Source organism: Danio aesculapii, chromosome 1, assembly GCF_903798145.1.
Source record: "Danio aesculapii chromosome 1, fDanAes4.1, whole genome shotgun sequence".
Taxonomy (NCBI): domain Eukaryota; kingdom Metazoa; phylum Chordata; class Actinopteri; order Cypriniformes; family Danionidae; genus Danio; species Danio aesculapii.
Window position 1 is genome coordinate 29,206,778 of NC_079435.1, and position 15,549 is coordinate 29,222,326.

Genomic DNA, 15,549 nt, shown 5'->3' on the forward strand with positions numbered 1-15,549 from the left:
TACAGTACGTTCTTGGCTGTTTACATATATTTTTCCAACCATTAGATTAGACTTCAAAATTATATGACATATGAACATTTTCAAAAGTATTAGCATTGAGTTTTATCCATATTTGCATCACTAATTCTGTGACTGTACTTGTGGTCTGTTTAAAAATGCTGTAAATATTTGCTTATCCTGGCTATCTACAATGCACTTGATATAGTGGCACATTCTCATCCTATCTCAGCAAATTTGCAAGTTACTGTGTAGCAATGGTTTGTATGTAGAGATTCGAAAAAATTTAACGTAAAGGGCTAATCATATTGACCTTAAAATATTTTATAAAAAATTAAAAGCCACTTTTATTCTAGCTGAAATAAAACATTTAAGACTTTCTCCAGAAGAAAAAATATTATCAGACATACTGTGAAAATTTCCTTACTCTGTTAAACATCATTTGGGAAATAGTTAAAAAAGAAAAGAAAAGAAATCAAAGGTGGGCTAATAATTCTGAATTCAACTGTATTTAGTTATGATCAGGGCTTGACATAAACTTTTTTGATCACCAGCCACTGTGGCTAGTAGTTTTCCAACATTACTAGCCACTCGCCATTTTCACTAGCCACAATTTTACTATTGGGAAAATATATTTTATACACATACAAATTACTTTGACATGCTAAAATTACTTGATTTAGATTTTTTGCGTTATCTTCACATGCCTCCTCATTTATTTAACTTTTTGTGTGTGGTGTATGAGCTTGCTCAATAATCATGCGCAAATGGGTCAGCGTTTTATAGTATTACAATTAGTTTTTATTTCAAATAATTTTTAGAGCTCAAAATGAAGGATTTACAAAATTTATCTCTGACCACACCAAACATAAACAATAGATTATTTCTTAGCCACAAAATTTAAATGTGTCAAAACAAGCAAAATAGAGCTGTATACTATACTTTTTATTTAACAAAACATATGCACAGTAATCTGTCCTGGCTAAAGGTTCCAGATCACCAGTTAATTACATAAATAGGGAGTTAATCTCCCATTAAAGCAATGTTATTGTAAAAAATGATAATTAAACCATATTAACGCAAAAGAAAGTAGGTAAAAAACATCTTGTGTGATAATGAAAGGATGATCACACGCACGGGTAATGTTAGACCCATAAACAATCTGGTCAAAGAATGATTAAAGCGAAGGCAACTGGCGCTGCTTACAATAAGTCAACTCTGGAACTCTTGAAAGCATCAAGACTGTGGGTGATGTTCATCACTTTTTATCTAGTCTATTTGAAAGGGAACCCATCGCATCAGTTGTGTTTCTAGACACAGTTGCTTCTCAAAAGGAAACGGGAAAGCACATGCATTATAAACAGTCATGCACTGCATGCATATTGGACCATCCTTATTGTAGAACCCTGCTTTTAAGATTTATTATCTGGGAAAATTATTTTCAACCAGCATAAGTGGCTAATGGGAGTGTACGTCTTACCCGCCACCGTTGAAATCTACCCGCATTTGACGGGTTGGCGGGTGTTATTGTAGAGCCCTGGTTATGATTATTTTCTGGAATGTACAGTAACTGACTAAATTAAATTTTCATTTTATGTCTGATTAAAGTATTTTTTTAATTTAATTTACACATTTTTTCCATCTCTGTCTATGCCTGCCATGATAAATAATTTTAAATATGTGTGTATGCATGCGCAAGTGTGTTTGTTTTAGTAATAATTTCTTTTTTTTCCTTTGCTCTTTTTTTATGCTTGCATATTTGTGATATTGTAATTAGGAAATTAACTAGGCACTGTAACACACTTCCCCCAAAGATGCCGTTGTTAGTGAATGGTATACATAAAGATATTTACAGGTAAGCTGGTTGAAACTATCTTAGGATCAGTGTTGTGCAAATTCCCCTGCTGTTAGTGAAACCATTCAGACCCTTGAAATTATGCAGAATTTTCCTGCTTTGTGTGATTTATGTGCTGTTTTAGTGATTACAGATGGGGCGTCATGCGCTTGCTTTTATTTTTTGTATTTATAGAAAAAATAGGACTGTAACACTCCATACTGTATCAGTGTGTTTGACAGCACAAACGCAGCACAAGCACAGTGTGAATCAGAGGCGGTTCTCTGTAGACCTTCAAAGCAACGTGCCTCTCACACAGATTGTGTTCGCTTATTTGTTATCTTTTAATCCCCTCGCACACAAGCACTCGTCAGTGTGGGTGACTATTGCAAAGACAGACACCTTGTTTTTTGTGGATGTGAATGGAGAAAAGGCTTGAGAAAAAAAAAATTATACCATTGCGTTGTAGGCTACATTGCAACAGCAAACTTCACTGATGCTATAAACGCTTCTATAAGACACCTCTGTGAGCAGGTTTATTTTTATTTTTTCTCTGTAAATATAATAATATATTGACATGATTGCCTTCAGCAATCATAAAACTTAATTATGAAATGTTACTACGAACATTTTATCTTTTAAAAGTTGCATTCAAAATCCAATCAGCTTGTAAATATGACATCAATAATTTTAGTAACACATGAAAACAGTTCTATATATACACAGATTTTTTTATGGGAATTGACATGACGCCTCTAATTATATACTGTAGGTTGTTTCCTTTCCCTTTCATTGTGCTTTTTTTAAATGTTAAATGTTTGGACATTGACACAATTCTAACATTTTTGGCTCCATACACCAACACAATTAATTTGAAATGAGACAAAGATGTGCATTAAATGCAGACTGGATGTAAATATGGGGTTTGTTATTTCCTATATGAACAAATCATGTCCCCCTAAATATGGGTGATAAAACAACCTTCTGCTTTTTAAGTGTATATTGGTCCATCCTCATCACCCTCACTATTCCCAACCATTCAATAAATGTTGACTACACTACTAACACTCTTACTCTTATACTGTCTCTTGTTTTCACCCAAGTGTCCCTTTTTCACCCCATTGCTAAAGTCATTGCTGAGATTATTCTTTATCATTTACTAAACTTAGAGCTTTGGTAATCCCCCTTCTTGTACTTTTTCTCCACTCATCTCTCTTGTTTTACTACATTTTTTAGCAGATTTTTAGTTTGCATGCATGCTTTTGTTTATTTCTTTGTTTGTTTCCATGCTAAGCTCTACCCTTCCTGCATGCTTAAAGAGCAAAGCACCACGACGAACAGAGAGGGATGAAGTTGTCCCTCTTAGTGCCATTCCACAGCGCATTCTCAGGTTCACAGACGAGGTCAGCTCTGGGTAAGAGGCCCATGATCAGCTGACTAAATCCAAAGATATAACTCTACAACCAATAAGTTGTGAGAAGAAGTGAACTAGTCAAAAATGAAAGCAGAAATGACTGAAAAATAACAAGCATATATAACAAACAAACTATCATATTAGTAATAGTAATTTGACATAATACTGATGACACTCCCAACCCTCAGGTAGTGTTAAGACTAAGGGAGAAACCAAAATAGGATAATGTAATGATTTTGTAAGTAAAGAGGAGGAGGAAGAGACATGGTCAAAGTATACACTGACATTACCATGATGGTTAATCATGCATTTTTCTTTCTTTCTTTCTTTCTTTCTTTCTTTCTTTCTTTCTTTCTTTCTTTCTTTCTTTCTTTCTTTCTTTCTTTCTTTCTTTCTTTCTTTCTTTCTTTCTTTCTTTCTTTCTTTCTTTCTTTCTTTCTTTCTTTCTTTCTTTCTTTCTTTCTTTCAGTGATCTTCAGCCTTCATTAGACAGAGTAAGAAGTGCCAGCACAACTTGTTTGAGACCAGAGTTTCATTCACCTGAAAGGTAAGTGGAATTTCTCACAAATACTGCAGACTCATTTCACTGCACAGCCAACTCTGGTTAACTTTTAAACATCTGGGTAAAATGTTTTATTATTATTTTATTATTAAAATTTTATTATTAAAACAAGTTATTTTATGTATTTTTATTATTCAAACTATTTGTTAATTGGTCAAAAGTACAACAACAACAACAATAGATTATTTAATTATTAATGTATTGATAAACCTACTGCTGCTGACTACTACTACTACTGCCTCTACTACTACTACTACTACTACTAATAATAATAATAATACAATAATAATAATAATTATTATTATTATTATTATTATTTAAACAAATATTTAAATTATTAAGTCATAATTTTACTGTATTTTGATAAAATAAATGCAGCCTTGAATAGACTTAAAAGGATAGCTCTCCCCAAAACGAATATTTGCAGTAAATTCATTCATTCTCAGATGTAATCTAAGATTTAAGTGCCTTTGTTGCTATTTTATTTATTTGGCTGAAACTGTGGTCCTTGGTGGACTGAGAATATACAAATCAATGACTACTGCAAATTTGAGAGTCAAAAAACATATTCAGGCAAAACAAAATAAATACCTGTGTCTGATGTGCCTGATGATACACACAAAAGTCTTATGAAATTAATTGTTTGGTCTGTGGAGGAAACTAAACATTATTTATAACACTATTACATTTCTTCCTTAATCTCAGAAAACTGGAATGCAGTAGCCATTGACTTACATTTTATGAATCACCAAGTACCACATCTTCAGCTAAATATGCTCTGTTCTGAGGGGTAAATAATCCACAAAAATGTTCATTCTTTGGTGAACTATCCCTTATAGAATATTACAAATATTTACCTCCTCCAAACTTTTAAACACCAGTGTTCTTCAGCTTTCTTTTGTGCAATCTCAGCCTTTTAATGTTTCTATCCATCCTGGCCTTGAATTCCATAACTTTCCATTTAGCTGTCACATTCTTTTCTTTGTTTTCCCCAATCTCCTTTGTTTTCCGGAACAGTCATTTTCCATTTCACAGGCATTCTGGCAATTTGGATAGGCCAAGCTGTCAGATAGCTAACAAGAAAACCATTGATGGTGACAGGTGAGATCTCATAACAAACATCTCAGTATCACATCTTCTTTTATCTCTCTATTATTTTCGACATCTATTTTTGCTTATTCACTTTTGTTTGTATTTTTTTTTTTGGGTAATTGCATGACATCATCTTCTTTTAATTTCTTGTTGCCCCTGGCCTGCTCTGCTGTGGCTGTGTTTAGACTTCAGCCCACCTCTATCCTGAGAGGCAGCAGGAGGAGGAGAGAGCCCACCCTCAGGCCTTTTGGCCAAACCAGCTTAGGGGGTTCCTGCCCAAACTCTCCTCGAGCTGACAGGTGCATGCTGGAGACCCTCTGAACAGATGATTAAGACAAAGCTCACTTGAGAACTGCTGGTTATTCTGATGTCTTAATTGTCTGTAAAATGTTGTTTGCAGAATTTTGTACTGATTTAACTGATACAATTAACTGATTAGCTTATTTAATTGACAATGTTAAAGAATAGTCCACATAAAAGTGCAAAAAACATTCCCAGGCCCACCAGAATGTAATATATTTCCTCAGTCAAGGAGAAATTTAAGTTTTTTGAAAAAAAAAAAAAAAAAAAAAAAAAAAAAAAACATGATTTTCTCAATCTAATGCAACATGAATCATATTTGAGGTCCAAAATCTGTTTCGACATCAAAAAGTTGTCTTAAAAAAAAAAGAAGATATATATATATATAAATGTGTATGTGTGTGTATATATGTATATAATAATTATAGAAAATATTAAATTAAAAGAGAGATCTGTAAGGCGTGTACTTATTTTTGCTGAGCTCTGTATTTATGATTTATTTCACTAGAATGGATCCTTATTTGTTAGCTGTTGTTGTGTGGATTAGTGGGTGAACATGTATTGAATAAAATTGGATTATATTGAGCTCCATTTGGTTACATTAGCTGGTGAAAAATTCTAGAATGTTTTCATCCAAGATGTTAATTTTATTAGAGCTGTAGAAAGAAAGCTATATACATCTTAGATGACCTGGAGTGAATAATCAAGAAATGTTCAATTGGGGGTGAACTTTGCCTTAAACTTTACAATAATGTATCATTTGTTAGCAATAAATAGCTACTGTTAGTCATCATTTACTCACCCTTGACATGTTCCGAACAACTTTTTTTCAACAGAGTATAATAAATACTATATAGATTGCTTTTCTCATTTCTCACTGCAATACAAAAACACCTATCTAAATGATCCCTTTTATATGATGTTATTTTATGATGTCAGGATGTGAAAAAGTTTCTAGTAATAGGAAGGGTAATCAAAATTAAATATATCTGAATGAAGTCCTGCATTGTAAAAATGCTTTAAAATTGACAGCATTACTGGCGTTATTGGTTGTTAGTAATACTGTAAAATTGATAAGTACACTGTAAATGAACAATTACAAATGTTTTACACCACTATTGTAATTATTAACTTACAGTGCGCTTGTAAATTTTACAGTATTACTGGCAATTTTTACAGTATTACTGGCAACCAAAATTGCCAGTAACACTGTAAATTGGACAGCATTTTTTACAGTGGGGTTCATCAAATCAGAGAATAGTAACCAATCAGTTTTCCTGCTGAATTAAAAAGTTTTTTTTCTTGTCTCTTTTCAGAGATCTTCCACACGGTGGACATTATTCTCCAGCAGGGACTACATCTTTAGGGCGCAGGGGACGACAGCTGCCACAACTCCCTGCAAAGAGCAGCAGTATAGAACAAGGTAAGCAATTCACACTTTCAACATTTCCCTCAATATACTCACAAAATCAAACAGCATCAAATCTGAAAATGTATTACCATTCAAAATCAAACACTCAAGCTCATGAATGTATTTCAGTACTAGCTGCCTTTATATATGTCAGATAATTTCATGACTCCTCTGTCCGAAGCCTCTTTTCATGTTCTCTGCAAGATCACTCATGTAGATCTTTCTACCTTACTCCTTTCTGTCTCTTTTCATGTCATTCCTCATTACTTCAACCCCATCTTCACGAAGACCATGTCAACCGTATACCTGAGGAGAAACCTAACTCAGGTATCTCATACCATCCTCAGATTTTTGCCATAAATGTAATCACTTGCTTGTCTAAATAGATTGAACCTAATTAGTAGTGTGTTGTTGTTCCATCTCCACAATATTTGAGACATCAAATATGGCTTGTGTACCAGAAACTTTGTTCAGATTCACAATCTTTAGCTGGTGTCTTAATGGTCCATCATCCTTTAGTAACTTGAAAAAGATAATAACTTGCTTGGACCAGTTAGACTTATTATATAATCTAATTAAAAGTTTTTAAAAAATTCTAAAACAAAAAATTAGCATTGGATAATTCCTTACAGAAAAAAGAAACACGAGCCTCGAGTGCAGTCCGGTGTTAAAATCACACATGTAGTATGTGAAACACATCTAAAAGTATAGTTTTGGAACATTTATTTTCTTTCCTGTAAGGTTTTAACCCATGTGATTACACATGTCCAGAATTGGATCATACAATTTTCAAAGGGAAATGTCCAAAATCACATTCTACGTATGTTTTACATATGTTCCACGTATTTTACATGTGATTTTAACATGTGGATGCAAATGTGAAGCTCATGTGGTTTATCTGTAAGGGAAGGCAGGTTTAAAATTGTTTTTTTTTGGTAACATGTTATAGGCCAAGTCTATTCTTGGTTTGATTTTTGAGCCTGCCAATCAGAGATCATCCTCAACATTCAGTTGTGGCCTGTATTTATTTTTAATGTATTTGATTGCCATGTCAGAAAGTTTAACCTGGTGCTATAAAATCAATCTGCTGCAGCTCACGCTATTGCTGTTTTGTTAATCTAACGTAAACACACCAATCCTATTAAAAATAGCAATTTAAAGTTTGTTTTTTGCTATTAAAATTACTATTGTTATTTTCTGTTGGTTATGGTTAAAATATGGTAATTCAAATTGTTTAATAAAATTTATTTGACTTTTGGAAATCACCAAGTGACCCCTTGTCATTGTCCCATGACCCCCCAGGGGGTTCCAAACTCCACTTTGGGAACCACTGTTATGGATAGTGTTGTACAGAAGAAATGTTGGATGTTTATTTTGTAAGTCACTCCATAAATCAATAATGCTATTATACTATTAAAACTATTAAATTAAGAAGTTCAGAAAAAAAATCACTATGCTTTTGGAATTAAATGTTATAAAAAAAATACAAAAATGAAACGTTGAACAATGAACAAACTACTCTGTAAAAAACATTACTGGAGGAAAAACACACATTTTGAGTTAAAAAATGATTTAGAAATGATTTAAATATGCATATAGATAGGGTCTAATCACATGAATGCACTTATGTGTATTTTGAATGTTTTTCATTTGTCTGAACGAAAACATTATGGAAGCAAGTGCAGTGATGGGTTTTAACCTACAGCGGTTCAAACTGTAGTTCTGCCAAATGACTAAAAAGTTATCAGTATGATGGTGTCTAGTCAAACCATCCTTCTGCAATCTTATACCAAAAATGAAAATACAGGCAGTTATAATAGCTATAAATGTGGGAGAGCATTGCTATTATGTGATTGTATTATATTGCAATATGGAGCAATTAACTATTAAGATAAATCAAAAATAATTCACTGAATATTTGAAAATGAAATGATTTAATGCTGTATAAAGTGATAAAATATGAAATAATAAAAACATATGATATTCATTGTACCTAGCTTAAATGTAAAATAAGATACCTGAGAGAGAGGGAGAGAGAGAGACAAAGAACAGAGAGTAGGCCCCAAAGAGACCCTGATAGCAGTAGAGTCAGAGAAGATAGACTCTAGAGCAGGAGAGGAGCAGAGCAGTAAAAGAGCAAAATTAACCACCTATTTTGTATCTTTCTTGGTCATGTGATCAAAGCCCAAATAGACATACAAACTAATCCACATCGTAAAACCCCCGAAGTCCACACAGATATTAACCAGGTCCTGATCTTATCAGTATCTGCCTTCGGAATCTGTATGAACCTTTCTGTGGTGAAAAAGACATGTTTTGCAATAATCAAATGTTTATAATAGTGTGCACTCTTATACAAGATATTACCAAACTGACTAATCTAATGCATGAAAAGCAATGACTTTGCCTGCTGTCTTGCTTTGAGCTGAATTTTTAAGCACTGGAGATTTTAAATTATATGCATTTCCACCTGAAATACAGTTTTTTTTTCAGATACATTTGTCAACTTGTTCTTATTTAATTTGAATGAACACTCTTTTTATTCTACTTTAAAGAACACCACTTTATCTCCTGCTCCATTTTTCATTTTCTGCTTCTGTGTGTCTCTGTGCAGCTCTAGCAGTAGAGGAACGAGCTCGTCAGTTGCAGATGAGAGTGCACTCATATCGGCCGGGCTCTTCTGCCAACTCTGCTCATGATCCAGAGGCAGAGCTCAAGAACAGGAGAGATGTGAGTCTTAACCTGGCTTGATATGCTGTCCTGTTATGGATGCCTCTAAATATTTTGTGTCTGCCATCTTTTATTTGCAATAATTAAATTTAAAGTATATTTATTTTACTACTGTAAATGAAAATTTTACGTTTTCTTTCAAGACAAAACACATTTCAAGGCAAAATATTGTACCGTGCTCAGCAGTTACATTCATTAAAGTAAGAGTTCTGTCACCTAACACCTTTAGGAATAGAAAGCAAATACATTTAAATTCAAGCGTTATTGCAAAATAAAATTCAAGCCACAACATTTCAACAAAATTTTATATGTTTTTTATTATTTCTCTTGATTTTTCCTGTTTATTAACATTTTATTTATTATTTTTTCCTAACATATTATTTAGTCATACTAATGTTTTGACTGCAGCCTTTAATGCAATTAAACTTTATTTGTATTGCCTGGCTAATCTAATGTATGAGCACACTTATATTGTTGTAAAGCATCTTATAGAAAATACCAAATTAAAAGATACAACTGTGAGGGCTGGATTCATTTATACTGAACACTGTATTTTTACTGCATTGCATTTCATACATTAAGCAAAGTGAAAGAATAAAAAATGATTGTATACTTAAAAAAAATCGCTTTCAGGCTGATCATTTTTATTCTTTTTTGTTATGTACTAAATTATATGCTTTATTTTATTTGTTATTAATTGTGTATATCAGTGCATGCCAAGTTTTGGTAATTAAATCAATAATATTCTTTCCAAGCAAATACCCATTTGTCTAACACTTTCGTTTAGGCCACAATACATGCTGTTAACTATACTGGCTTATTACCTGCCAAATATTAAGATATTAACTGTTCATCAGTAGTTATAAAGCATGATCTTATTCTGCTTCTCTAATGCTACTCAAAACCTAAACCATCTATCTTACTAACTATTAATAAACAGCTAATTAGTAGATTATTAAACTAGTAGTGTTGGTTAATGATTTGTTAATACTGTGAACTGTGACCTAAAGTAAAGTGGAGTACCAACATTTGAAATAATTAATCGCTTTAATATTTAAGCAGATACTGTAGCTATTGTACCTTGGCGCGAGTGTAATTGGGAAAAAATACTTAATCATTTTTATCTTAGTACTATTTTAGTAGGCTATCTGTACTTGTATGCAAGTGCTTGATTTGTGTACTTCGTCCTCCACTGTTTAGATGTACAAGGACCAGCGGAGGAGCTGTGACAACATGTCTGCAAGGTCATCAGACAGTGACATGAGCGACGTATCGGCCATCTCTCATGCCAGCAGTGCCTCACGGCTGAGCGCCACCAGCTACATGTCCATTCAGTCTGAAAGGCCACACGGGAGAATCAGGTGAGCCTGGAAACAGAAACTATACAGTTTTTACACAACTTTGTAAAAATGAACGAACATTGAAGTTAACTAGTAAATTTGTAGAAGAAACTATTACATAGTACATGGTTTAAACTGTAAGGAAGCTACTTAGTAACAGCGTAATGTAACACAACCTGTGATGATTGTCATTTATTATTATATATCTTGATGAGAGCTTATTCTGCTCACCACGGCTGCATTTATTTCATCAAAAATTTTGTAAAATTGTGACATATTATTGCACCATAAAATAACTGTTCAAAAGTTGTTTATAATTTAATTTAATCACTTTTTCCAGTGATTTTAAAGATGAATTTTAGAACTTCAGAGTCACGTGATCCTTCAGAAATCACTCCAACAATAATTATTATTGTTATTATTATTAATATTATTATTGATGGTAATAGTAATTAAAGCAATAATGACTGAACTAATAATTTTATTTGAAACTACAATAAGTAATAATTTAATAGTTAATAAAAAAGTATTTAACCATTTTTTTACTTTAAATTAATGCAGCCTTGATGGACAGAAGAATTTTCTGAAAAATAAACATGAAAAAAACCCACCCTAAACTTTTGACCAGTAGTGTATAGACATATATAGTATGGTAAAATATTAGTAACTTTAGGGGTGTTTTTTTCCTGAAGTTATACATTAATTAAAGTTTATTGTAAAGAAATAATTTTGGTTCATTAATTATAAAATTCATATAAAAAATAAGCATCTTAGCTATTATTAACATCAACAATAATAAGAAATATTAAAAATATATAATTTACATTTAGTCATTTACATTTAGTCATTTAGCAGACGCTTTTATCCAAAGCGACTTACAAATGAGGACAATTAAATATGTACCTAACTGGAAATCATTTTTATTAATGTTGTGACACTGTAGAGGAACAAAAAAACAGAGAATTGCTTTTGCCATTAACAGAATAAATTACATTTTGATAACATATTGAAACAGCAAACATTTTCACATTGCAAAAATACTTGACAATATGTTTTTTAATAAGTTCAGAAGCATTTAAAAAATGTTAGCAGGCTCAAATGTAGGTCTTTTATATGGTGGATTGTAATGTATACCTTAAAACAAAGTTAATAAAAAATGCATGAATATAGTTGAAATCTGAATTATTAAACCTCATTTTTTTTCTTTTTAAAATATTTTTATTTTAAATAAGAAAGTCTTATTTGTTTTATTTTGGCAAGGATAAAAGCAGTTTTTAATTTTTTAAAAACCATTTTAAGTTCAAAATTATTAGCCCCTTTAAGCTAGATTTTTTCAAAAGTCTACAGAACCAACAATCGTTATACAATAACTTGCCTAATTACCCTAACCTACCTAGTTAACCTAATTAACCTAGTTAAGCCTTTGAATGTCACTCTAAGCTGTATAGAAGTGTCTTGAAAAATATCGAGTAAAATATTATTTACTGTCATCATGGCAAAGATAAAATAAATCAGTTATTAGAAATGAGTTATTAAACCTATTAGGGTTAGAAATGTGTTGAAAAAATATTCTCTCCATTAAACAGAAATCGGGGAAAAAATAAACAGAGGGGCAAATAATTCAAGGGGGTTTAATAATTCTAACTTCAACTATAGTTTATGATATTCAAGTTTCATATCGCATAATTCCTGAACTTTCACTTTCTTTAATTCTCTTCTGGGTTTTTTTTTTTTTCATAAAAAATCTAATTCTGTTCAATCACCTTAATATGATTCCTTTGCAATGCTTATTTATCTCCCTTTCTAACAATAATAATATAATATAAAAAAGGTTATGTGTATGCTGAGGTTGTAGTGTTAAGTTTTTTATATTAGCTTGATCTCTGCATGCTAGATGTCTGTTTTATGCATGGCTTGCTGCTGTTAAAATCCTTTAATTAATTTCTGCATGTTTTTCTTTTATTGTTTTCTGCATGATTTACTTTTCTTGCTATTACGGCTTGTGCTCTATTGCATGCGTTCGTATTGAATTGGGGGTCAAAAGGTCAAAGTCATTGGAAAGTTGTAAAGGAGAAGAAAAGAAAGAAAGAAGGATTTCGTGGGGGGTGAATGGAACAGACAACAGGAGGAGTCTGGGAAAGAGACGCTTCTCTGAGGAGCTTAAACGCAGAAGGCATACGGTGGCTGGAGATGTGAGGTAACATGGACCAGATCCCCCTGTCCAAGTTTTAACCTCAACCACCACTGGATAAAACGTTATCCTTACCTAATATCTGAAACAACAAGATAACAACCTCTACAAAAATAACTCTCTTTTAAAATTAAAGGAGTTTTACAGCAGTGTTGAATTTTTTTTATTTTTTTATTTTCAAACAATCGTTTTTTCTTATGGTAAAGAGCGTTTTGTTAAAATAAAGAAACTATTTATTAAATGATTTTTTTGTGTTACCAACATAACAATAAATATATTTGCGTCCACACTAACGAACAATAAGAATCAGTTTATGTTTTATGTGTCCTCAGTCAGATACTTACACATCTGAGTAGTGATTTTTTTATTTATTTGTTTATTTTTTATATATTAAATGAATCAAATGAATTTTGATTGAACTACAAAAGTGCTGATCAGAAAAACAATACCATTGATTAACAAAATTCCTCACCTTACAGGATGGCACGCAACCACAATCTGTCAAGATCATAGCCAGCTCTTTAAAATGGAAAAAGTGCGCTCGATTACACCACACATCTGGACAAATGCCCAGCTATAGCGCTCTTTACAGGCATTTGATCCTGAGTTGATGAATTACAGCTGCCACGACCACCTGAAAATCTCTATTAAAATCTCTATTAAATCAACTTCCCTTTAGCTCTTGCTTACCATATGTTATAATCATGTAATACCTAAGTAACAATCCCTGTATTTTTGTGTTAATAGCATATTCTATGATAAGACTTATTTAAATTTAGTTTAAGTTTATAAAATTAAGTTTATAGCCTCAATGTATACATTTTATTCATTTAGTTTAGACATAGTGCAAAATGCATCAATATAAATGTAACTTGAAAAGAAAACAATGTTATTTATTATTAATCTGTCTATTTAATCATTACCCTGGACTTTCAAAGTTTGCCTTTAAAAAAAATCTTTGATTTAAATCTTTTCATATTTTCAGTGAATGCATTTAAACAGATTTTCTATTAGTGTACTTCTTTCAAATTTACACACACCAGCGATGCCTTTTGGCAACCATCCAGAGTGCCTGACTATGATGCTCTTTAAAATCCTACGACTCTCACTCTTGGTGATTAATACATTTGTTAGACCACTTGTCATAATAAAGACCATCCAGAATTGTAAAGTACTTTGATGTGGACTACCAATGTCAGTTTTTCTGCCCTAGTTTGACAAAGTGCATTCAAATTCGCTTTAAAGTCAAAATAAAAGATAAAGAAAAGACTGAAAGTAAATAATCACAATTGATCATCTGAAATGTGCTTTACTCTTTTTTGCGCCTCTCGTTTAATACAGTAAATTCATAGACAAAGCAATAATTATATTTTTGGCTTTAGAAATACAACTAATCAACTTTGACTAAAAAGCTTAGACACAGTAGAGCTCGAAACGTTTTACTACTTAATTTATTTATATTTCTCTGTTGTTATTGTACGTATTAGAAAGCAGTTGTGTGGCTTCGTGTGGCTTGAAAATGAAATTTGTGTCATTATGTCCACTCAAACTTGTTTAAGTTTCTTTAATCTGTTGAACACAAAAGGAGATAGCAGAAGAATGTTGGACAGCAGAGACCTTGACTTCCATAGTATTTTTTGTTTCAGCATTCTTCAGAATATTTTTTTTTTGTGTTTAGCAGAAGAAAGAAACTCCTGAGGGTGAGAGAATGGTGAGGAAATTAGCATTTTTGGGTGAACTATAAAACTTTTCCCTTTTAGTGAATATATTGTGCTTTCTCTTATAGTTAGAGTTTTTTCCCCTACACAACCTAAACATCCAAATTATTGTATTGACCTTTCTACATCTTTAAAGTGTAAAATCTTACTGAGACAACATCAACTGTGAAAAGAGCTAGAGCAGGGGTGCCCAAATGTTTTCCTGTAAAGGGCCAAAAAACAAACTTGATTGAGGGCTGTGGGCCGAATATATACCCAACCATATTACAATAAATTTGCCAAGGGAAATTTCCTGATCTATTTGGTGATATAAAAAAAACTAGAAAAATTGCTTTAAATCATAATAACTAACCCATTATCTTTTCTCATTTTATAATGAACTTGTTACTGTAAAAACATAATTCCATTTATAACACAATGGAGTTCAATGCTGAACACACTAGAAGAGCTGCTCCTGTTTACACCTTGATTTGCTCGCAGATGACTTGTGCATTGTCTTTTATCTGTCAAGTGACAGTATTTACATTTTAAAAGTCTGATTCATTTACAACTTTTAATTGAATCATTTAATTTCACTTGGCTTTTTTGTAGCTTAGCAATAAAACAAAGAAACAAAAGGTTATGTTAAATTCAAAATGACGGTCTCGGTCAAAGGCATTCGTTCCAACCCTTCTCACTCTCTTTTCAGAATGATGGGCCAACTTTGGCCTGCAGGCCCTACTTTGGGCATCTCTGTGCTAGAGAGACAAAAAAAAAGCTTTACTTGATACTTGAAAAGCTGTAAAAACTTCACACTGACAGTAGGACTGTTTTGGTTCTTTAATCAGAATAATTTGGGAGTCACACAGATTCATTTTTTTCCGGCCCTGTCTCTTTCTTGATGCATTTAGGCTTTACTAACCAGTTAAATCTGAAACTTTGCTACTATAGATAATCTGCTACTATAGATAAAGGCCTTTT

The 15,549-nt window shown here is 32.3% G+C and overlaps 1 protein-coding gene across 1 annotated transcript in view; it reads left to right on the forward strand.

Moving 5' to 3' along the window:
• Nucleotides 1-15,549, forward strand: part of rims1b (regulating synaptic membrane exocytosis 1b) — a 109,945-nt gene that overhangs the window by 80,455 nt on the left and 13,941 nt on the right. Inside the window, exons 18-27 of the mRNA XM_056458421.1 lie at nt 1,775-1,852; nt 3,126-3,245; nt 3,715-3,792; nt 4,825-4,908; nt 5,085-5,198; nt 6,516-6,622; nt 6,899-6,937; nt 9,225-9,340; nt 10,541-10,701; nt 12,725-12,877. Of these exons, the coding sequence (XP_056314396.1) occupies nt 1,775-1,852; nt 3,126-3,245; nt 3,715-3,792; nt 4,825-4,908; nt 5,085-5,198; nt 6,516-6,622; nt 6,899-6,937; nt 9,225-9,340; nt 10,541-10,701; nt 12,725-12,877 (1,050 nt within the window). The remainder of the gene's footprint in view (nt 1-1,774; nt 1,853-3,125; nt 3,246-3,714; nt 3,793-4,824; nt 4,909-5,084; nt 5,199-6,515; nt 6,623-6,898; nt 6,938-9,224; nt 9,341-10,540; nt 10,702-12,724; nt 12,878-15,549) is intronic.